The following is a 23,195-nucleotide window of genomic DNA, read 5'->3' on the forward strand; positions in this document are numbered from 1 at the left end:
CCCGATTTCCCCAGCCGCTCGGGGCTGCACCGCCCCTCCTCCCCCACCCCCCCGGGGGACTCCACTTCCCGGCGGCGCCCGCGGGGGGCGGGGCGGGGCGCGGCGCGGTGGGGCGGCCCGGGGGCGGGGGCCGCGGGCGGCCCGGGGCTGGGGAGGCCGCCGCCTCCCTGGGCCTGCCCGGGCGGCCGCCTCCGCGATGCCGCTGCTCGTCGAGGGGCGGCGAGTGCGGCTGCCGCAGTCCGCCGGGGACCTGGTGCGAGCCCACCCGCCTCTGGAGGTGAGCGGGGCCCGGGCTGGGGGGGGGGGAGGGAGCTTCGAGGCGGGCCCGAGGGGCCCCGCCGGGCGGGCCCGACCCTCCTAGCCCCACCGCCTCCAGCCGCGCTCCCGGAGGCAGAGTTTAAACTTGGCGCAGCGGAGCGACTGGCGGCACGTCGGGAGCCCCGGCCGCCGGCAGCGAGTCTCTGCCTTGGCTCGAGGCGTCTGTTGTGGGGCTTTCCCCTCCCTGGGACCTTCGAGGGCATTCTGCCGAGGCCTCTCTTTGCCGGAGGAGGGGCGGGCGGCCCAGAGAGGTTAGGCGACTTGCCCAAGGTCGCACAGCACCGCGGCCGGAGGGCGCCCGGGGACTTCGCGACCCCCAGCCGGGCTTGGTCCGTTGAGGCCACCCTGGGCAGCGCCCCTGCGCGCTGGCACTCGCCGGGGTCCGCGCCCCGCGGGGAGCCGCTCCTCCCGGCGGGGCTCCGGCCAGGGGCACCCGGCCGCTCCCCCGGGCTTCTCCCCCCCCCCCCACCCCGGGGATTAGGGCCCCCGGGTATTTTTAGCCAGAAGGAAGGGCCCTGCTTTTCCCCCCAGCTGCGCCGTGTTGAGGACCACGCCCTGATGCAAGGGTTAGGTTTTGTTCCGTCTTCTGCTTTTGTCCTCAAGTAGATCTCTGAACCCGTGGTCCATGCTTATGCAGAGGCAGTTTGGAAAGGGGTTCTTAACGTAAAAAAGAAATGGGTCCAAACCTCTCACGTGCCCCAGATCTGGTTAAGGGGGAATCCGTCAGTTCGTTGACTGCAGATACGTACTGAGCCTCCGATGTCTGTCGAGCACCGTGTTCGCCTGTTCCCTACAAGCGGGGCGGGCTGCTTTACAGCCTGGTTAGAGGGGATGGTTTTTGATCACAGAACGGCTCAAACACCGTGCACTGTTAAGTGCCATCCAGGAAGAATGCCCGTTTGCACTGTGAGATGCGAAGCAGACGAGCTTGACCTAGCCTCGAGGCTCACCGAAGGTCGTCTCGGGGTTTCCTGTTAACCGTTGCACACTTTGGAATTATTTTGTCTGCGTACGTGTTGTGTTGATTCTCCCTCGATCTGACCCCCAGAACATGAGCTTCCCGAACAGACTGTGTGTTATTGCTCTGTGTCCTCCGCGCCTAGGGCAGTCTCTGGCTATGAATCTGCACTTTGTAAATATTTGTTATATCCATGAATGAGCAGAAGGACCCCTGAGAATGACCTGAAGGATGAGGAGTTACAGGGAAAAGGGGGCAACTGTGCTTCTCAGCCTGCAGTTCAAGAAAACAGTCGACCTTCCGGGTACTTAGCAGACACCAGGCCCTGTGCTAAGCGCTTTCCTTGGGCTGCATCGCTGTCGCCTCGTTAACTGATGAAGTTGGAGTAGGACTCTCCAAGGGGAAAATATTTCAGCTGCCTAAAGAATTTAGTTGACACTTTTTTTTTTTAAGATTTTATTTATTTGACAGAGAGAGACACAGCGAGAGAGGGGAACACAAGCAGGGGGAGTGGGAGAGGGAGAAGCAGGCTTCCCGGGGCTGGGAGCCCGATGCGGGACTCGATCCCCGGACCGTGGGATCATGACCTGAGCCGAAGGCAGACGCTAAACGGCTGAGCCACCCAGGCGCCCCAGTTGACACTGTTTTTATGTCTCCCTGAGAATTTCTGTGATAAAAAATTAGAAAGAGGAGTGTCCAAAGCAGCACACTCAGTGGGGAGTCGGGGTGGCCGGTCGTCTCGAAGGCCAGCTGCCTGGTGGGGGCCAGTGTGCATTACAGGAAACTGGGGGTGCTCACCGCCTTTGCAGCGGTCTTAGGGAAGAAGGATGGCCGCAGGGGAGAGATGGGAACAGGGGGAGGAGGGGGAGGGCAGTCTAGCTGAGCTCCGTGGGCAAGGAGGGGAAGCACCCGGAGCGCCGGTGGACGGGCCGGGTTCCCGGGCGCAGAGGGGGTGAGGGGAGAGAGTGGGAGATAGAGACCCAGGGAGGTGGGTCGCCCCGGGGTTAGAGGGGTTTCGGAGGATCTTTGACCGAGGAAGCAGTGGGGTGAAATGAAAGCTCTTATTAGTTTTTCTAGAGCTAGTCGTGCGTCCCTTTTTTAAGAGCTAACACATAGACGCCAAAAAGGACACCACAACCACTGTTGTGGTGCAGAGGGTTTTCTTTCCATCCGAATGATGAACTTCCGAAAGTGAGCGCAAACTCCACATTCTGTCCGCTGATGTGTCTTTTTCACGGGACGATCTGGCCTGTGCGGCGGCAGCAGTTACAAACCCGTCCCTAGCCAGGCCTGGCACCGAGCAGGAGTGGCACCCCTTACGGGGACGCCGGGGGCGTGAGTTGCCCGGAGCCCCACGTCGCGGGAGTGGTGAAGCCCGCGTGGGGACCCTGGCGGCGCCGCTCAGTCTGGGCCCCCTTTGCCCCCACTAAATGGGGCCTTATATGTCATCACCACGAAAGAAAACGGAAAACCCAGTTCCTCAGTCATACTAGCCACGTTTCTGGTGCTCCACAGCCACGCGTGGCTAGTGGCTACTCTGAGACAGGGCGGGTCTAGATCCGTGGTCAGCACCGCGGAGCAGTCATTCCTCTGGGCGGTGCTCTCGTCTTCGAGTTCTTGCTCTTAGTGAGTCGCCCACAGGTGCTCAGTAACCAGTCCCCCAGCATCGTGCTAAGTGTGGTTCCATCGAATTCCACGACATGAATGCCCTGTAACTTTGTTCCTGCCTCTCAGCATGCAGGGTATTTCTAAATCTTCGGCGTTTTATGAACATTCACAGAGCTAAGTCTTAATAAATCCCTCTAATTATTCCCACAAGTGAAATTGCTGGACTCAAAGGGTTTCCGAGCAGGAAAGGGATGGAACAGAATCAGCGTTTAGAAGCAGTGATGCCGGCAGCCATCGGGGAGGGTTGTGTGGGTGGCAAAGGGGGACCTAGGGGTCAGGGAAACAGGTGGGCATGGGGACAGCCACCCAGTTAATCCTCACACAGGCTAAGGAGCAGACAGCATCATCCCCTTTTGCCCCGGGGGAAGGAGAACTTGCAGGAAGAACTGACAGACTGTGGCAGCAGGGGAGAGGGACACGTGGTCATACTAAGTGACTGGCTAAGACAGGGGTCAGCACACTCCAGCCCCGGGCCAGATGGTGACTGTGGACAGCCCGTGAGCCACGAATGGTTTTTACATTTTTAAATGGGGGGGGGGGGAGGAAATCCAAAGAGGAGTATTTCGTGACATATGAAATTATATGAAATGAATTCAGATGGCGGTGTCGCCCATGAATGAAGTTTCTGGGGACAGCGCCCATGCGCTTGTTTACGTGTTGTCTCTGCTCTCAGGCTACACAGCAGAGCCTAGTGGTTGCGAGAGGAGACCGCACCCCCGCAGAGCCCCAAATAGTTACTCTCTGGCCCTTTTCAGAGAAAAGTTTGCTGAGCCCTGGCTTAAGCGAGGGGCGCTCAGGAAGAGGAATTGGGAAACGAGAGCCTGCCCAAGAGGGGATTCCTGGGGGACTCCGCGTGTCCAGAGACTAGCAGACGTTGAGAAGACGGGGCTCCTTTATTTCAGGAAGGGGGGGGAGCTCATGAAGTAGCTCTCCGTGTTTTTGCACAGCGGAGAAGTTTGGCTAAACTTTTTTTTCATTTCTTAACGTGGGAAACCCAAACAACATGTTCTTGTCGCTTTGCGGCATCCTCTCTTATGATTTATGCTCCTGTCTGTCTGGGAAATCGGAGCCGGGTTGGGGGGGGCGGGCTGCTGGGACGTCGTGATTTCTGGTCTCGGGTACGCAAGTGGTAGTTCGTGCTCGTACACACGGCTTTGCTTTTGGGTGGCGGCCCCGCGTGAAAGTGGGTGGTCACAAGTTGCCTTCGCCCTCCTTCCCCCGCCCCCGAAAGACTAAAGCAGAAGGTATGTGCTCAAGGGGGAACGCGAGGCAAAGCTGCCTTCTCCCGTCCCCGGCCTGACACTGCAGTTCCTGGGCTCCTTCTGGTTCGTTCTGTGGAGGAGGCACTGTCTTGCTCATTGCCGCCTCGCTTCCAGTTAATGAAGGTTTATGAAAAGAAAACAGGTGTAACTAGTCAAGCTGGTCATGGTTAGTTGGTTTATTTTTACATCTTGTGTTTTACGAAGTTAGCAAGCAGCAACCCGCATGAGCCCCAGGCAGGAGGCAAGCCTGTAAGACCAGAAAGCTCTCTGCTCCAGGCCCGACACTGCGCACTGGGACGGGAATTTGTTCTCTCAGGAGCTTGCTTGTTGCAAGTGAGAAGGAAGTAGGGATACAGCGCTTGTATCCTGTGATGATATAAATCATTGTATCTGTCTGACATCTTCGAGAAAAGTTTCAGTTTTCATTAAAGAATTTAATCATCTGAGGGTTTATTATTATTATTATTTTGAATTTTTTTTAGGCTACTGCCTAAAAATTTTTTTTAAGATTTTGTTTATTTATTTGACAGAGAGACACAGCGAGAGAGGGAACACAAGTGGGGGGAGTGGGAGAGGGAGAAGCAGGCTTCCCGTGGAGCAGGGAGCCCAACGCGGGGCTCGATCCCAGGACCCTGGGATCACGACCTGAGCCAAAGGCAGACGCTTAACGACTGAGCCACCCAAGCGCCACTGCCTAAGATTTTTTTTTAAACCCTAATTCCAGGGTAGTTGCCATCCCGGGTGATACATTTGCTTCAGGCGCACCATCCGGTGATTCGGCGCTTCCACGCACAGGTTCACGCTCACGTTCAAGGAGAGGAAGTTTTGACCCCCGATATTAGCACAGCCTTTCCGTGGGTTGGCTGACTCCCAGCCACTCCTTTCTGGTAGGGACCCCATCAGAGAGCATTTGCAGAATGGAGCCTCCCGTGTGTAGCAGCACCTGAGCCCTGCTGCAGGAACGGCATAGTTAGAGCTTTTACGTTTTGGGTTTTTTTTTTTTTTTTTTTTACACTTTTGTATCTTTTCCATTTACATCGCCAGACCATCCTCCTGTATGTAGCCTTCAGTGTTGCTGGCCGCTTGCGAGCAGCGCGGGGGGGTGCGCGTTCGGGGTGCATACTCAGTGCAGGGGTCCCGAAGTGGGAGGACCAGACGGGGGACAGGGACAGTCCTAGCCTCTCTCCCACCAGGGCTGTGGCTGCGGAGCCGGCCGGGGCACTGGCCCCGACACTCCGATTCCTTTCCCAGTTGCAGAGCTGGGCAGAGTCTCTTGCTCCTGAGTCAGGTCTCGTTTTGGGGTTTCATCAAGGAAGAGAACTTCACCGTTCCTCTGCCCTGTCCCCCACGATAGCGACTGCTGTCCCGTTCGCTTAGCCGGCCCGCCCGGTAGTGCTCCCATGCCGAGCCCTGCGAGCCCTCGCTGGGTACCCAGTCCTCACTAATTTCCATCACTATTTTATTTTTTTTCTTAATTAAACAGGAAAGAGCCAGACTTCTCAGAGGTCAGTCTGTTCAACAAGTGGGACCCCAGGGCCTTCTGTATGTTCAGCAAAGAGAGCTGGCAGTGACCTCCCCAAAGGATGGTAGGTTAGGAAGCCGTGCATTGGGCGTTACCCCCCAAGGCTACTGGGTATTTTATTTTCTTTCTTTTTCAAACAGGCTCCATCTCCATTCTGGGTTCTGATGATGCCACCACTTGTCACATTGTGGTCCTGAGGCACACAGGTAGGAGGAGAGACACGAAGGAGACCGTTCCTTAAAGCGGCCGCCCGTGGGGGGCTGTCCGAGCCCGCGCCTGAGCGTCCCGGGGCCCCGCTCTCCCGCTCTCCGGTCTGTGTGCTGGCTCCCCGTGGCCCGGGCCAGGCGCGCTGACGGGGCAGCACGGATGTTTCTATTCCTTCTCCCTCCAGGCTACCCAGAGATGAGGCGTCCCAAGGGACAGGAGTAGGTGGGCCTGGCGTCCCGGGCTGTCACGGCGAATAACCTGAGTCATTCCACCCTTTCCTTCAGGTAACGGGGCCACCTGCTTGACCCACTGTGATGGAAGCGACACCAGAGCGGAGGTCCCCTTGATCATGAGCTCCATAAAAGCCTTCTCGGACCACGCTCAGTGTGGAAGGTGAGCTCCACGCTCGTCTGTCTTGTGCTGTCGGGAACCGTGCACCGTGGTGTGGCCGCCTTGCTCCCGGGGAGAACTGGCACGGCGTGGGCCCCTCGTCAGTGGTCCTGGGGTGACGGGTACAGGCCGACGGTCCTGAGGGTCTGACTTTGAACCTCCGGCTGTCTTGTCACTCACGTGCTTTGAGATGTTCACGTGTCGGACGTCGCTTTGTTAGACCCCAGATGCTGCCTCCCCGCGTCCGTCTGTCCTTCCGGCAGTCCCTTGTTGGGGGCTTCCTGCCAGCCAGAAGCTGCCCCGGGGCGCCCCCATTCTGAGGCAGGGGGGCCTTCAGGAAGCCCTCCGGGATGGTACGCGGTGGGAAGGGCTGGAGGCAGGGAAGCTCGGCGCGTCTCCCGGGCCGGCCTCGGGAGCGTGTGCCCCGTGCGGGCGGCGCTCGGTGATTTCACTCGGTGCTGGGCGTGCTCCTTCCACGGGGATGCGGGCGGGGGGGTGGTCCTCGCTGGGTTCTGCAACTAACGTGGCAGGTCTGCTGCAGGACGCCCGGGCAGGCGAACCTGGAGCCCCGTGCCCATCACGGCGCCTCCTGCTGGCTCACGTTCGCTGGGGCCCCTTGACACTTGTCCTCGCGCTGGCGACGTGGCCGCTTCAGTGGCCGCTTCGGGTTTCTTGGTCAGGAAGGCTTTGTCTGCCGTAGAAGGCACTGTCCCGGGCTGCGGACAAGGGGATCGGTAGACGAGGGTGGGGGACGCAGGGTCCAGCAGGGGAGTTCGGGGTTTCCAGCCGCGGGGCTTCTCAGGACTCGGCCGTGCTAGTGTGTGCGGGGACCGTCCTCGGGAGGCTCGCCCCGAGGGAGCGGCAGGGGGTCCCCAGCTTGGAAAAGCTGGTGTAGCGGGTACGTGTGGCCTTAGGAAACAGACCCCGTTTCCCTCTCGGCAATGGAGGGGCTACTCGGTCCGTCCGGGTGCGGTGGACGGGAGATAGCACCGTGAGGGGCCCACCGCAGTCCCCGCGGTGCGCCGCCTCCCCTGCCCAGCCCCGCGCCCCCTTAGGCTGAGACGTGTCCGAGGTTTCTGGAAGCACCCCGCGTCGGGTGGGTGAAAGCGGGCGGTAGGCCTGCTCCTCCGGAGCGGGGCGTCGTGGCGGTGCCGCTCGCCGGCACACGCAGCTCCCCTGGGCCGGGTCCCCGGCGGCTCGCGCAGCCCTGGCAGCCTCACCCGTCTCCCCTGGTGCCGCCCGCACGTGTCCTCCCTGCGCCACGGCGCGGACGCGGCCCGCGGGAAGCACCGCCGTAGCGCGGCCTCGTGGACGGCCCTCTGACCCCCGTCCCGTCTCTTTGCCAGGCTGGAAGTGCACCTCGTGGGAGGCTTCAGTGACGACAGGCAGTTGTCGCAAAAACTTACCCATCAGCTTCTTAGTAAGTGCCCCGCGTTCCCCCAACTCCGACAGAAGTCTGCGCCCGCTGAGGCTCAACCTCGGAGGGGCGCCGCTGCTTGGAGCCGGGACTCGGGCAGGAGGGGCGCGGAGCCCGGTCTTCAGGGGCTGAGGGGACGGGGGCCCGAGTGTCCGTGCGACAGCAGTCCACCCGGCCCCAGATAGCACTGACCTGTGTACGGGCAGAACCGCCCTCTGGGCCGTGGCATCCATTTCAACCTGCAGAACATTAAAACACGACTGAAGCCAGTTTTCCCTACTGAAGTAGCATGGAAGCCCCCGCTCTGGTAGCCACGAGGCAGCGGGCTGGGGGAGTCGCTGCTGCAGGCTCTGGGCCAGGCGACCTGGCGTCTGGGCTGGAGTCTTCTTTAAAATCTTTTTGAAGATTTTATTTGTCAGAGAGAGAGAGAGAGGGAGGGAACACAAGCAGGGGGAGTGGGAGAGGGAGAAGCAGGCCTCCCGACGAGCAGGGAGCCCAATGCGGGGCTCGATCCCAGGACCCTGGGATCCTGACCTGAGCCGAAGGCAGACGCCCAACGACTGAGCCACCCAGGCGCCCCTTGGCTTGAGTCTTAAAAAGGTTTCATGTCCTTTGACCCAGTAATTCCCACCTGGGAATCTAAGAAAATCACCTGCAACGTGCGCAGAGACGTATGCCCAAAGATGGGCAGTAAGAACGTTCTTTACGTTAGGAAATAGTCTAACGTCCATCAGTAAAAGCTATTAAGCAAGACTTAGAATTACGTGGGAAGGTAGGTGCGTCGTGGGGACATAAAGTTGCCCACCTGGAGTGGGCTCAGCGGGGCGCAGGCCAGGAAGAAAGGAAATGCACGCGCTGCTCACTGCTGGGACTATGGACCTTAAAACCCCACGTACTTAGGGGCACCTGGGTGGCTCAGATGGTTAAGCGTCTGCCTTCGGCTCAGGTCATGATCCCAGGGTCCTGGGATCGAGCCCCACATCTGGCTCCTGGCTCGGCGGGGAGCCTGCTTCTCCCTCTCCCTGTGCCTCTCCCCTGCTCATGCTCTCTATCTGTATATCAAATGAATAAATAAAATCTTTAAAAAAAACAACCCACGTACTTAGACCAGTAAAAACCCATATGCTCCTTATATTTGCCTGTATTTCCTTTTGTTTTGTTTTTTTAGTGATCAAGTTTTTTATAACTGTTGCTTAAGAGTAAAAAGCTTACGCGTCAGCGGTCCCCCACAGGCCTCAGCAGGGAGAGAGGAGGGGATAGCCTCGGTCAGTTTGCTGTGGGCCTGGGGCTGGGAACGGGCCTGTCACTTGGCCCGCGGGGTGCCGTGGCGTCCTTCCGTGGGAATCTGGCCCCTTGTCGCCTTGCTCAGCCTGTATGCTGCTAACTAGAAACTCTCGTTGTAGGTGAATTTGACAGACAAGAGGAGGACATTCACTTAGTGACACTGTGTGTGACAGGTGAGTTCTGCCATCCTCCCCAGAGCTGGTGCCCTCACCCTCAAAGCAAGACCTCGCACAAGCACGTCGGTCACGGGAGACAGTCTGGCAGCGCCTGGCTGACGTGTGTGCCACTGGTGTTGGCCATGGCCTGCCCCTCCCCTGCGCCACCTCTGAGGACACCCTGACCCCCACCTTCATCCTTCCCCGGCCCCTTCCCCACGCGTGGCGGATGGCTGAGGGTGTAGGGGGCCGGGAGGCTCTAACTCGGGACGGGGCACTTTGCGGACCGTCAGCCCCCCTGCTCGGGGACCCCCCTGCTCGGGGACCCCCCTGCTCGGGGACTTGGCAGGGACGCAGGAAAACGGTCCCTTGTGTGTTCCGATTTTCTTCTTCTTTTGCAGTGTGGGCTCCCTCTTGGCGTTAATTGTGGAACATGAAAGCAATTGTTGTGTATTTCTTAGATCTTAAAAAGAACCTTTTTTTTTTGTTAGAATTAAATGACCGGGAAGAAAACGAAAACCACTTTCCAGTAATTTATGGCATCGGTAAGTAGCGTGTTTGGTCGAGGGTCAGAGGCCAGTCCCGGGCCGGCAGGGCGGGCTCCGGTCACGTCGTGAGCCGGCTGTGCTCACTGTGTAGGTTCCTGTCCTCACTCCTCTGCGGCCCCGGGCAAGCAGCATGCCTTCTCTGCCCTCTGGCTACGAAACTAAGAATGTCCACAGCCCGAGAGCACAAGGACAAACAAGGGAGCGGGTAGAAAGCAGAGCCAGTGGCACGGGGAACAGGGCTCCGGGGTCAGGAGCGGGCATTCGCGTCTCTTTACACATGAACCACCTGGTAAGGTCTGGTCGCGAACCCAGTTCCTCCTAAGCAAAGTGTAAAGTTCTTCGGGCTCCAGAAAACCCAGAACCCTCTCCTGCGACAGCCCCTGGGGCCGCTGAGGTTGAGCAGGGGGAAGCTAGCTGTGTTTGCAGAGGACTTCTGTCCCATCTGTGATAGCGTATGGAGCCGGGTACACACGTGTTACTCCATTCCCTAGAACATTTAACATTTAAACAAAAACACCAGATTTGGCCGTGATCCCAGGCCACACTTCTGCCCCCAGCCGTTCAGAGATCCGTGCGGTCCCAGGGCCGAGCAGGGAGGTTTGCCATGCGCCTGCTTGGACGGATGGCGGGCTGCCCGTGGGCGCAGGGGGAGCCACTCTTGGTTTGGGGCGAAGTCTTCCCAAGTCCGGCCCAGGCCCTGCCGTGTGCGCGACAGGCTTGGCTGCAACGGGGCGGTGGTCAGAGGCCCGCACGGGAGTTTCCCTCTGCACGAAGGGGGAAGCTACACTCCTCACAGTGGAAATGGAACAGAATGACTCTCCTCTCTCTCTCTCGGGGAGACTCACCACGCTCTGTTACAGGTGGTAGAAATGTAAGACCATGCAAACTTTCCATCTGTGTCTTTAGTCAGAGAAAATGTTGTTTGTCCCCCCACAGCTGTCAACATTAAGACGGCAGAGATTTACCGAGCATCCTTCCCAGATCGGGGTCCAGAGGAGGAGCTCCGTGCTGCCCGAGCTTTAACAGGAGGACCAGTGAGTTTGAAATCATCTTTGTGTTAAGGGGTTCAGGGGGGAAAAAAAGGGCATCGCAGTCCAAAGCCTCAAGTTTTGTAGACCTTAGAAGTGAACAGTTCATCGAGTTTCTTTAAAGCTATAAAATGATCAGGGATCAGCTCGCTCTCTCCCCCACACACAACAAAGAATAATGAGTGATTTTAGCTTGTAAGCTCAAGACCCCAGTTCTCTGCCTTGAAGGTGTAGAGGGAGAGAACATGTGCCCCACCATTCACTGCAAAGAGAACGGACCCCTTTTACTTGGTGCAACCTTTACCTACATGTCCCACAAGGAAAGGAGACCCAGGCAGGGGGAAGAAGGGGTTTCTCCCTCAGCAGCACACGCTCCTTTGGACCAAGTCCTTGAAGGGCCATCTGCTGGAACAAGTGGATTAATCCAAAAGAATGATCAGATCAGTTTTTACAAGTCTGATCGCCAGGGATGCTTTTGAATATTAACACCTTAATTTTGGAAGTTAGAGAAATAAAAACCCAAGCCTTACGTGCCGTTTAAAAATACTTAAAGGGTGCTTTCACTCCTTCTCTGGTGTGAGAGACCCGACAGCGCATTCACCCCCCACCCCCTCCCCGCAGAGGTGTGCACACGGATGGGGTGTGGACGTTTTCGTTGGAGAAATGTTTGGCTTCAGAGCGATCTCTTTTGCCAACCAGTGCACAGCTGGAAGGTTCCTTCTGCACTTTCTGCAGCCGCACGGTGGCCTGGACTCTGCTAACTTCAGCACCTAGCTCAGTCTCAGGAACCCAAACCCAGCGCTGCTGGTTCGAACCCGCCACTGGCAGCTGAGGGGATTCGGGGAATTGATCGTTGGGCAAATGAGCGTTTGTACAAGTTGGTTTCTCCTGGCTTTCGATGGGCGGCCTGCACGGTGTGCTCTGGAGATGCGGGTACGTGGGTGCTTGGGCACAGGTTTGTGCAGCAGTGAGTCCGGCCGCCGTGGACTTGGGTCGGGCTCGGCTGCGGGCCCACTGTCTGCCCCCCTGAGCCTCAGGTTTTCACCCCAAGTGGGAAAAACACTATCTTCCTCAAGGACTGTTGTCAGGACTGGAGGAAATACTGCATGTTACACAGGGCAGTAGTGGCTTTTATCAGGAGACGTTTTCGAGAAGCTTAGCCTCCAGGTACATGCGTGACTGCTGGACTGCACTGGGCTGGTGTTACTGGTGGGGTTTGAGAAGCGGGGAACATGCCTTACATTCTGTCCTGGAAATGTTCCTTCTTAGATGATTAGTATTTACGACGCAAAGACAGAGCAACTGCGTATAGGACCGTATTCCTGGATGCCCTTTCCACACGTGGATTTCTGGCTGCAGCAAGACGATAAGCAAATACTAGAGGTGAGAATTTACAGGTTGGGTGAATCCTAACTCTCTGCACCCTGGTTTCTTCATCTGTAAGAAAAAAAAAAGTTTAGAGCAGAGGCGCTTTTCTTGTGGTGGGTAGTAGTTATTTTTAGGATGCTATCGGCAGACCCCGTTTAACTTCTAGATCAGCAGAGAAGTCAGGTCCCGGCCAGGCATTTGCATGGGTCGGAAGGAGTCTGCAAGCAACTGCTCTTTTCCCATTACTGCAGGACCCCTCACGTTCTAGGTAATTTTATCGTGGATCTATACTGGGTGATCTGAACATCCAGATCCATGTTTAAGAACACGGAGATACTTCGACAGCGCTATCATGGAGGGTAACAGAGCCAGGTTCTTCCTCTCTCATACGCGGAATCTTGTTTTTCCAGAACCTTTCCACTTCGCCTCTGGCTGAGCCGCCCCACTTTGTGGAACATATTAGGTCTACCTTGATGTTTTTAAAAAAACACCCATCTCCCACCAGCGCACTGTTTCCTGGAAACAAGGCTCTGCTCTACAAAAAGAATGAAGGTGGCTTATGGGAAAAGATCTCTTCTCCAGGAAGCTAAACACGGGATCACCAAAGAAAGCAACTTGTTGGCCTGACAAAGACCACCGTGGGGGCTGCAAAGAATGCGCATCAGAATCTACATCTGCTGAGTCTTAGGTCTCCTTCCTTACTGTCCTTCAAATGACTTTCAAAATAAAATCTTATTTTGGCAAAGGCATTTGTTTAGGTTTACTTTCTGCTCGCTGAAGCTGACCTCCAGCCTCTCCTTCTTGGTAACACGAGCACCAGAGGGGCTGCCTGCCTCGCGACTGGACAAGCTGCCGTTTCGGATACGCGGTGAGTATTAATTCTGTTTAGTCAGGGAATAAAGGAAAAACGATAAGTACAGTACAGATAAACAGTATTTAAAATGCACTGAAATTCTGTGACAATTTATGCATCTCACCGAGGGGTTTTTTTTGGCCCCAAAATGTTTTAGAAACATCAATTAAAACTGGTATTACACTTCTAGATGGAGATGAAAAGTTCAGAATCTGATCAGTCTGCTGTGCAATATAATTAAAATAATCTAGGAGACTACATTTAACGTGAGAGTTACACAGAGCCACTGCTCAGTCTGTTCTTTTAGTGTAAGGTCGTTAAAATGCCCACATTGTGATATATGCCAGTTACACCTGTTAGAGACTTTTAGGTTTCTGAAGTTGCTACCCTAAAGGCGGCAAGCACAATGCCTAATTACTGTGTAGAAACTAAACTCACTGGTAACAATTTCAAGAACCTTTATTGAAACCAACATTCAAATAGTGTCTTAAGGGTGAAATTCTGTTTCAGCAAAACCAATTTAACAATTCCAAATATATATAAAAACATTTAAAAATTAATCTTGTTAAAGGTGATAATTTCCCCTTTCCCCATTTTATCTGCTATACTTCATTGCACCAAATAAACAGGGAAGACTTTAATCATCTGCACACACACAAAAAATTGCATTTTGACAAGTGCCAAATGTAGGAGATCACATCCAATCAGAGTCGAATTATAGGCTTAATATGGTGTAACTAAGGCTTCCAACATGACAGTTCACAAACCCAGTGTGAAACCCCACTATCTTGAGGTGTCCCGTAGCTTGACTTGGCTGGACTAAAGGCACAGGGGCCATTAGCTAGGATAAATGAGGAGACGCAGTACTTCTAGAAAAGTAGAAACAGGCAGTATTTAAGGGCTTCCAGTTATTTCTGCAGTGGTCTGGCTTGACTAGCCTGAGCAAGATGACTTTTCTGGTTCTTGTTTCTGAGCTGGGCCCAAAGGGGTGAGTTGCTAGTGGGGAGAAGCCACAGAAGCTCCCATGTCAAATGGGTCAGAGTTAAGAATTGAAACTTAACTGGGTGCTACACAGCGTAGTTAATAATTAGGTTAAGAGTAGCATCTCTATCAGGTTTTCGGATATTAAACATAGAAATGAGCACAGTCTGTACCTGTGTGCCAATTTAAAAGCTTTACCAATATTTAAAAATATACATGTATACGGTCAAGAGTTTTACAGTTACTCTTCATAGATAGTCCTTTAATTTGTTTACAAATAGTACATAAAGGGAGAAGTGGATCTGCGGCAGGGGGGCTTCCCCACCCCCACGCCCCCCGGGGAAGCAGCAGGGGGATGGCGGGCGTGGGCTCTCTTTCAATCCCACTGCATCCCGTTCTCCTTCAAGCCAAATCCACACAACCTGCCCAAACTGAACACCCGATTCCAACATGGAAAGCCGGCTGTCTCTCCCGAGTGGCAGTACAGCGGAGAACCCAGAGAGTTCTAAAGACAGCTGTCTTAGCGAAAAGTTATACGTAACCTCATACAACGTCTTACACTTACGTTCAGAACGGTAACCGCAAGTGTTTCAAGTGGCAGGCACTTGAAATTCTAAGTGTTCTTTGTGAATCCAAGTGTTTATGGTAACGGGGGGAAAACGGCATTGACGACAGCTGGGTAGACAGAAACAACAGTAGTTGCTCCGCGTACTAGTGGAATTAGACAAGTCAATTGCCCTTCTAAAAAGCCTGGCTTTCAGGCACGTATTTGTGCAAAAAATCCCAGTTAAGCACAAATAACAGTAATTTCTCTTGCATTAGCACGTGGCACGGTTCACATTTTCAGTATAACTTCATCTTCCCTGAAACAATACTCAGTACAGTCTCAAAGCAAAACAGTGAATTTTATCTTAAGCTCTCCAGTTCTTCTACCTGTGGACGGTCATCTTCTGGGTGCTGGGCCCCGTTCTGGAGGGCCCCCGTCTGCTCGGTGTCCTGCGGGGTGGGAGCCCCAGGGTGGGGCGCGGGGCTGCTGGTCTCCAGGGCATCTTGCTCTGGCCCACCGGTCAGATGCTCCATCTTTTCTAAGTCTTCAATGTGGCTGACCGAGCTTGTCTCGCTCAGAGCATCAGAACCTCTTAGGGACCTCTTAAAAGGCTTCTGACCTAGAGAAAGAGCCATGGACAGTGCTGAAAGCTCTCTGCGACGAGCGACCGCTTTATTTAATCCCAAGTGCTTCTGGAGAAACCCCTCCGATCCCAGGCTCTGATGCCCGGAAGTGAGGAATGAGAACTGGCAGGACTCCAGCATGGCTCCTGAGGCCGGGAACCTCTGGGGTCCCCATCAGGAAGAGCTCAGGCGAGGACAGCTTAAACATGATGCCAGCTCTCAAGACCCTGACCACCCCCGTCAAGTGCTACGGAGAAATTTCTCCACGGTTTAAAGCTCAAGGCGACGGACATAGTTAAAAGGACAACCAGTCTTAAGAGAAAACAAAAGGATGCAGGTAACACCGAACAGGAAAAGCCCCCCAGGACGCAAGGGTCTATGTTCCAAGAGGAAGCACCAGTTCTCCTGTACCTGGAAGTCTCTGCCTCGTGCGGGTGCCCGAGGGGGTCTGTGGCGGTGTGACTCCCGTGCCTTGTACCTTGTAGACATAGGTGTGCTCCGTGGACTCCAGGGAGCCTGCCGACGAGAGAGAGAGAAGTGTGTGCAGAAACTCCTGGCACAGGCCGCCCTGGGAGCTGACCCATGCAGCCTCGTCCCCCTAGAAGCTTCCTCCGGCTACTGAGCCTCGCTCACACCAGCAGAGCCTTCGGCCCTCCGGAAACGCACTGGGAACTGGAGAAAGCCCCTCACAGCGCTCCTCGCGAGGCCCAGCCCTGCTGGGGTGTTCCACCCTGAACCTCCCCAGGGACCCTGCATCCCTGGGACATGCCTGGGGATCCACGCGCGAGTGGGAAAGGTGCTTCAGCAGCAAGGAACAGGTGCCTCTCTGCTGAAGGCTGGCGTGTTCAAAAATCAGATTACAGTCCTAGGAGATTGCAGCCATCATTTCCTAGGGAGGGGCCCCAGGCTGAGGGAGCTGTTCCCCGAGTAGAACAGAACAGGAAGAGACCGACAGCAGGACATCATCTTCCCCCAAGTGCCGGCAACTGCTCACACTTGCTGGGGGCCTGGTCTCAAATAAGCTGGCCCGGTGCTCCGGACTCTGGGCTTCTCATCTCCCCTTTCAGAAGCAGCCTCTTGCTGAGGCCAAGCACTAGTGAGACCGCAACAAGTATTAACGCTCAGCACTGAGCAACAGACACCATGTGGAGGACACGAACGGCCAAGGGGGCACGTTCCCACGGGCTTCCAGGAAGAGGGGTCTGCTCTTGTGCGGCTGCAGCCGTGGGGGCCAGAGAGAGAAGACGCTACACCGCAGTGTCCCCGGGGCAGACCCAGTGCGGAGCATGGGCCGTGTGGGCACCGGGCTCCTCCACTCGTGTGTGGGATCACCGGAACTGGGTCAAAATGAGACCTGGGATGACACTTGTCAGTCCTACCTGCTGTTAAGTTAAAGGTTCTCCCCTTCTGTGAAGCCTGTACTGGAGAAAACCAGTTCAGGACGGACCCCACGACAGGGATCTGCCGCAACACCCCCTGCAAAACAGAACCATTGCTCATGACCATCCCGCCAGGGGTTCCCAGTGTGGCGTCAGCTAGGAGCTCTGTGCTCAGCCTCACCTCTTCCAGAAGTCGCTCCTCGTTTGCCTTCTGCAGCTGAACCTGAGCTTCCTGAATTCCTTTCCGAACCACCTCTGTCATGTTTTCCAGAAGCTGTGTTAGGACCAAGGAAGATGTTACTTGTCCAAGATTTTTTTTTTAAAGATTTGACTTTATTTAGAGAGAAAGAGTGCACGCAAGTGTGGGGAGAAGAGGGAGAGAGAGGGAATCCCAAGCAGACTTCGTGCTGAGCACAGAGCCTGACGTGGGGCTCGATCCCAGGACACTGAGATCATGACCGGAGCCAAAATCAAGAGTCAGACACCCAACCAACCGAGCAACCCAGGTGCCCCAGTTGTCTAAGCTTCTTGCCTGAGACCTAGAACTATTACCACAGCATGTGCGACATTTTTCAAAAGTATATTAGTAAATGGAATTCTGCACTTTTTAAAAATATCAGGATACAAAGTAAAATAGGAAATTAAACAGAAGAGGATAAAATGCCTGGATAAGGGTAAGACACGCCTTGGTGACCAGCCTCATCTGCCAGCGAAAGGAGAAGAGAAATGTGATCTGAATGTCTTACCAACAGAAAACAGACACTGCTCAACATTCATGGAAGTGGAATCGGAAGTGACAGAGTGAGTTCAGCAGAACCTTTAGGAAGTCCACCGGAGAATGAATAAAGCCGGCTCCTCAGGCTCACAGCCAACTTCCTACCAGGAGTGGGCCGCCGCGCACACGCCCCGGTCTCCTCAGACCCCTCTTGCTTTAGTTCCTTTTCTCTGCTTCTCAGGGATTTCTACTGACTCAAGTACCTGGTCTGCAGAACGACCATGAAGCTTACAGCCTGGTCTCCGTGCCAATTGGCTAAAAGGAGGTCTACTACTGGCGGGGAGTTCTGCTGTGAGAAACATGTGCCTCATGCAGCACCAGGACCAGTTACGCTCAGGAACTCTCCCCTCACCCTCTCAGGCAGACGTGGCCGCGTCTTCCCGAATGCTCTGCTACCCCTAACTTCTCCCCATCGGCATTTGCCGCCTTGCCCAGCTATGTGGATCTCGGCCCCCCAGTGCTGAGCCCACCCAGGGCAGGGGCTGTGTCCAGTCTTCGTGGGCTTCTGGATTCCTGGCACAAGGTTTAGCTCATGGGAAGCATTCACATGCTTTTTGGGAACGAACAGATGTTTCTGAGGGGAGCTTCTTCCTTCGGGACCTCAGCTAACTGCCTGGAGCAAACCCAGAAAAGGAATGAGACACAGATTAGTCTTACAGACCCGTGAGTTCTCCTCAATTTCTCGGGCTGTGACTGCAATGGTCCCCACTAGTTCAGAAATATCCACGTCGTCGCTCGCCATGCCAACGTAAATACAGCTCTTCATGCTTTTATACTCCGGGCCTGCGGGAAGGAATGACCGACCAACTTGGTCCCCAAGTCGTCGGTCACAAGGCCGTGCACAAAAGAGCCTCCCCCATGGGGCGAGGGAAGCGGTGCTAACGGGGACACGGGACGCCCAGAGAGGCTGCAGGAGGGGGAGGGAGCTAGCTCACCCTAGAAAGAACTAAACCAGCATTTCCTCTGAGGGGACACAGCCCCCTGTCCCTTAACCAGTTAGAAAAGGCCTTCCCAAGTTAAGAGTTGACTTATAAAAGTAGTAGTTACCCATTTTAAATGTAAGGTCAGATTCCAGTTCATTTAACTTTTTCAGGAGTCCAGCATGAATTTTTTCCCCTTCTGGATCTAATTTCAAACTGCTCTTATCATCATTAGCATGTTCATACCTACGAACATCAAATAACAGTACTTCAATCTAAAATATCAAACACCTCTTCGCACACGGGAGGACTGCGGTGGGGGGGTTCTAAGCTACTGGTGATTTCCAAGGATGTGAGACACACGGGCCAAGGAGCCACTTGAGCATCTCAAGGTCAGATAGTGTCAAGAACACGGCAAGGAAGGCCCAAGTCTTCGGTCCATGAAACTTAGAGAGGCCAGGTCTGGAAGCCTCATTTGTAACAGAAGCAGGGAATCTCCCCTCATCCTGGAAGGAGACGGAAAACAGCCACAGGGATAACCAACGACGGAGGCCAGAGGCGTGTGCTCAGCCGGCGAGGGGGTTCTCGGTCTTAGCAATCCTTAGTGACTCTGTACCCCGTGCGAGTAAGCATCTGTCAGCTGTGCACTTGCACATGTCCCCGCCCCACGGTCACCTGCAAGCTGGCATGGGAAGTACAGGGACCGCTACTTCACCGAGGGCAAGGGTGGCCACACCACCGCTGCGCTGGGCTTTGCTACGCGCCCAAAACATCCTGCTGCATTTCCTTCTGTTGGACATGTTCGCTGTGACCACACACATTCACCGCCAATTTCTAAGCCGGTCCGCACCCACGGTCTCTACACGGCAGAGCGGCACGAACGCGTACCTGACAACCCCTATTCCCGGCCAGTTCGGGTCATCGACGTGCAGGAGACCTGCCGCTGCCGTCACCTCCTGCTTGAACTCCTCCCGTAGCTGCAGTGTGCAGGTGAGGACGGGCAGCTTGCTCTGGATGCAGGCCACGACTTGATCCACATCCTCTCCCCGAGTGCCTAAAACTGAAAACGTCCCCGAGTGTTAGAGAAATGTGTAAGGAACATGGCGGAAGCCAGAGGGCAGGGCTCCCCTCCCACTGTCAGGGAGGTCAGCAGCTCCAGGGACGTCTGGTTAGCAGGAGCTAAAGCATTATTTAAAAAAAAAAAAAAAAAGGCCACTAAGCCCATATGGAAAAAATTAGGTGCTCTAAGTTGATACAGCAGCTCCTGCAGGTGCAGACACACTTCCCTCTCACACGGAAGACAGAATCAGCCCCCTGATGTAACACACAATGAAACTCTAACAGGAAATCAGATTCTTCTCTCAGGACTCTGCTCAAGTTATCAACATCGTACTGCAGGCTGTTAAGGATGAGGCAAGCACATGGCTCTCTCCACATGGACATCCCGGGGAGAGGGGACTCTGGCGGGTGTGTGAGGGGGAGGCAGGAGGGCGGGCTGACGACAACAGCACCGAGGACAGCCTGAGAGCCCCCAGGGCCGGCAGGGACCCCACACCACTACCCTGTGCGTGCAACTCAAATGGGGGAAGGGCTCACACTAAGCCTCCGTATGTGCTGCCTCGGGGGTCCTCGGGTGTCCTCAACTCGCTGTGCCAGGTTTAGAGACTAAGCCTCTGGGGCTCAGGCCCCCTGCACACCACGTGCAGAAACTACTGGAAGATCGGGAGGCCACCAGTCATCTTCGTGGCGGGCTTTTCTTTGCAGGACAAATGCCCACATCTCCCTACTTTGAGGTCTTCCAGCAATTATCTTCCCCAAAATGTTAAAAATATCTCATTAAAAAAAAAAATCAAAGATTTTCTGAAAAATCTTTAAATCATCTCAGAAATAAAGCATCGTCAGTTTTTAATGTATCTTTTGTTAGCGGGCTGTTCAGTCCCACGACCCGGAGGCGGGCACCTAAGGCACTTCACGGACGGGATCCCACACCGCTACGACACAGGAATGGGGAGCAGGTCTGGACGCGCACCCAGGACATTCTGTCATAAAAGCCCACGTACTTGCAGCCGTCCCGCTTTCTCAAACGTCTAAAACGGTGGCCTCCACCTTCACGGTCTGTCTGAACCGCCAGGGGAGCCCCGAGCAGGCTCCGCTCCCCGCAGCCCAGAGTCTCCGCAGGCGGCCCAGCTGCTGGGAGCTCAAAGCCCCACAGGTGCTTCTCCCAGGCAGACAGAGCGCCACGGCGGAGACAGCGAAGGGTCACAAGACACCAAAACACAGGGAGGCGCAAGTGACCGTAGAAGTATTTCTGAGACGTTACCCTGGAAAGCTCATCTACCTAAATGTAGCCCAAAGGCAAAGAAAAAGCGTCTTCAAAGAGGGCAGAGTATCCCAAGGAAAAGCAAATGAACCACCGCCCGGACTTTCACGGACATGTCACTGTCACTTCCAGAACGAGGGAGGGCAACCCACGGAGACCGGTTACCTGCTGCCGTCATCAAAGGGCTGAACCGGATGCACACGCCCTCCACTTCCAGATCCATGACCGTGAGGCCGCTCTCGGGCACCAGCTGTTTGAGCTGCTCTCCCAGCTGCAGGGACAAGGGCACAATGAGGAGGCTCCCCCAGGGACGGCCTCCCGGTCTTCGCACCTACCCTCACCCACTCGGCCCCAGGCCCTGGAAGCTCCCGGAGTCTTTTGATTCTCTTTGCATACTTATGGCCACTTCTTTTTAAATGGACTAAAAGTTTCACACTTTTTGTTACTAAAAAATACAACTGCAGTGTAGAAAAATCTAGGAAATACAGGTAAACCGAAAGAATAAAATAAAAATTACCCACAACACACCACTGAGAAGCGCCCACTGCTGACGTCTGACAGACCCATCCTGGGTCTCTGCGTATTTTCTATCGCCATAAAACACACCACTGTTCATGCTGGGCGGTAACCTGCAGCTTTTCACGTAAGTTAATGATGACCATTTCCTTCCTGCCCTAAACGTCCAGCTACATGGTTGATTCTGGCTGTTTTGGACGTCGCTGCACGATGGATCCTAACGGACTCACCCAAGCCGTTGGGGGCACGACGGCACGCTACACCAGGGCCGACACGGCTGTGGCGGGCACCCCGACACTGTTTACAACGTTCTTCACACAACAGTCCCGGAGGCGCGCTTTCAGCGCCGAGAGGCAGCCGGAGCCCAGCGCCCCCGGTCCCTGCTGTCCGACGGCCGGGCACTCAGGGGCTCCGGCTCATGCGCCCTCTGACGCCACCACAGCCGCTCAGTGCGGCCCCCATCCGGCCTCAGCAGCCAGGAAAGGGTCACCTGTGGGGGTCATGCTGCAAGGCGCTGCCTGATGTCACGCAGCACGGGGAGCGGTGACCCGAGGAAGAGCCCTAGAGGGAGGCCCGGTACCTCCACAGGAGCATCCCTCCCGGGGGCTGACGTCCCAGACGTGAGCACGTGTTACCCCGTCTGGGGTGGAGAAGAAAGAGCACACGACCGCCATTCTTACCCAGCGATTCAGGGCATCACACGAGTGTCTTTCCCGGCCGACTGCCGAAGGTGCCATGTTGGGCACAGGGACGGCTTTAAGCACTGGATCTGACACCAGAACACAGAAAGGGGATTCACCTTCTAGAAACACAGCTCCACACACACCCCTCAAACCTTATTTCACTGAGCTCCCAACAAAACCCGAGAGAAGTCTCAAATATTACAGAAATTAAAATGTCTACCTCACAATAAATGGGGAAACAAAACATGGCATATACATGCTACGTAGTGTTACTCATCTTTAAGAAGCAAGGAAATTCTCTCACAAGCTCAATATGGATGAACCCTGAGGACATTACACTAAGTGAAATAAGCCAGTTACAAAGACTCATGCCGCATGACTCCATGGATATGAGGTACACACAGGAGTCAAACTCAGAGACAGTAGGTAGATAGTGGTTGCCAGGGGCTGGGAGGGAGGACGGAAATGGGGAGTTAGTGTGTAATGAGTATGGAGTTTCAGTTTTGCAAGATGTAAATGTTCTGGAGAGCTGTTGGACAACAATGTGGATGTATTTAACCCTACTGAACTATACACGTAAGATGGTAAACTTTTCTTTACCACAACTAAAATTTCTTAAAAATGTGTATCTTAAGCTTCCACACTTTTTTCCTCATGAAAAATATAACGCTTGAATATAGTCTCACAAACAGAACTCTTAATTTCATTTAAGAAGTCTTTTTTTTGGGGTCCTGGGATCGAGCCCCGCATCGGGCTCCCTGCTCAATGGGAAGCCTGCTTCTCCCTCTGCCGCTCCCCTTGCTCGTGCTCTCCCTGACAAATAAATAAAATCTTAAAAAAAAAAAAAAAAAAAGTCTTTCTTTCAAGAACTTTGAGAGGAAATGAAAGTATAACATTTTCAGTTACCAACTAGTCTATCAACCACTGCGCGAGGTAAATCAGGGAACCCAAGAGCACCCACAGTGGGCCTCACAACAGAATTATCCTCCTTTCATTCAAATGGTCTGGGTGCCTGCTTGTGCCAGGGGCTGTGCTGAGCACGTGGGTTATAAGGCACACAAGATTTCTGGCATCCTGCTGTTTATATTCTATTGAAGAAACACTGTAAAGAAAGAAATGAAATCACCATATACTGTTGCTAGTGCCATGAAAAAAGGTAGGGCCTCTGATACAGTCGCTTTAGACAGGACAGATAGGGAAGGCTTCTCTGAGGAGGCTGGACATTATGGAGACCTGGATGGTGACAGGGAGCCAGCCAGAAGAAGAGTGAAGGGCAATGTACTTGAGGCAAAGGGAACAGCAAGTGCAAAGGTCTTGCTCTAGGACAGTGCAGAATGTTCTAGAAACTCAGAGAAGACCAGTCTGACTAAAGCAATGATCAAGAGAAGAGGTGGCCTAAAAGGAAGTCAGAGAAAATGGCAAAGGCTAGACCCCACAAGCCTCACAAGGTACAGAGCTTGGACTTAATTCAAT

At 54.6% G+C, this 23,195-nt stretch overlaps 2 protein-coding genes across 8 annotated transcripts in view; one reads left to right on the forward strand and one right to left on the reverse strand.

Moving 5' to 3' along the window:
- The first annotated feature begins 91 nt into the window (after positions 1–91).
- Positions 92–12,872, forward strand: NTAN1 (N-terminal asparagine amidase). Of its 5 annotated transcripts, none has more exons than XM_054507522.2 (10): positions 92–277; positions 5,690–5,792; positions 5,869–5,934; positions 6,220–6,328; positions 7,672–7,745; positions 9,146–9,199; positions 9,673–9,726; positions 10,666–10,763; positions 12,027–12,140; positions 12,631–12,685. In XM_054507522.2, exons 1-10 carry the CDS (start codon positions 197–199, stop codon positions 12,673–12,675), a joined length of 798 nt encoding a protein of 265 aa, XP_054363497.1. In that variant the 5' UTR covers positions 92–196; the 3' UTR covers positions 12,676–12,685. The 5 variants fall into 5 exon arrangements, with proteins under 5 accessions (XP_054363497.1, XP_045730976.1, XP_064448648.1 ...); XM_045875020.3 differs by having other exon boundaries at positions 95–277; positions 12,536–12,872; XM_064592578.1 differs by lacking the exon at positions 5,869–5,934 and having other exon boundaries at positions 95–277; positions 12,536–12,872.
- Positions 12,873–13,419: 547 nt separating this feature from the next.
- The window catches only part of PDXDC1 (pyridoxal dependent decarboxylase domain containing 1), a 50,375-nt gene continuing 40,599 nt past the window's right edge, over positions 13,420–23,195 (reverse strand). For 2 of the 3 annotated variants that reach the window (XM_045875019.3, XM_054507521.2), the window contains exons 15-23: positions 21,720–21,808; positions 20,689–20,794; positions 19,092–19,263; positions 18,331–18,449; positions 17,945–18,066; positions 16,690–16,782; positions 16,509–16,605; positions 15,541–15,645; positions 13,420–15,125 (exon numbers count right to left, since the gene is read on the reverse strand). In XM_045875019.3, coding sequence (XP_045730975.1) covers positions 14,866–15,125; positions 15,541–15,645; positions 16,509–16,605; positions 16,690–16,782; positions 17,945–18,066; positions 18,331–18,449; positions 19,092–19,263; positions 20,689–20,794; positions 21,720–21,808 — 1,163 coding nt within the window. In that variant the 3' untranslated portion in view covers positions 13,420–14,865. The remainder of the gene's footprint in view (positions 15,126–15,540; positions 15,646–16,508; positions 16,606–16,689; positions 16,783–17,944; positions 18,067–18,330; positions 18,450–19,091; positions 19,264–20,688; positions 20,795–21,719; positions 21,809–23,195) is intronic. The other variant, XR_010411855.1, reaches the window with a different exon arrangement.

The sequence above is a fragment of the Mirounga angustirostris genome, unplaced genomic scaffold, assembly GCF_029215605.1.
Source record: "Mirounga angustirostris isolate CCGP_5_RB_7025 unplaced genomic scaffold, mMirAng1.0.hap1 SCAF_5, whole genome shotgun sequence".
Taxonomy (NCBI): Eukaryota; Metazoa; Chordata; class Mammalia; order Carnivora; family Phocidae; genus Mirounga; species Mirounga angustirostris.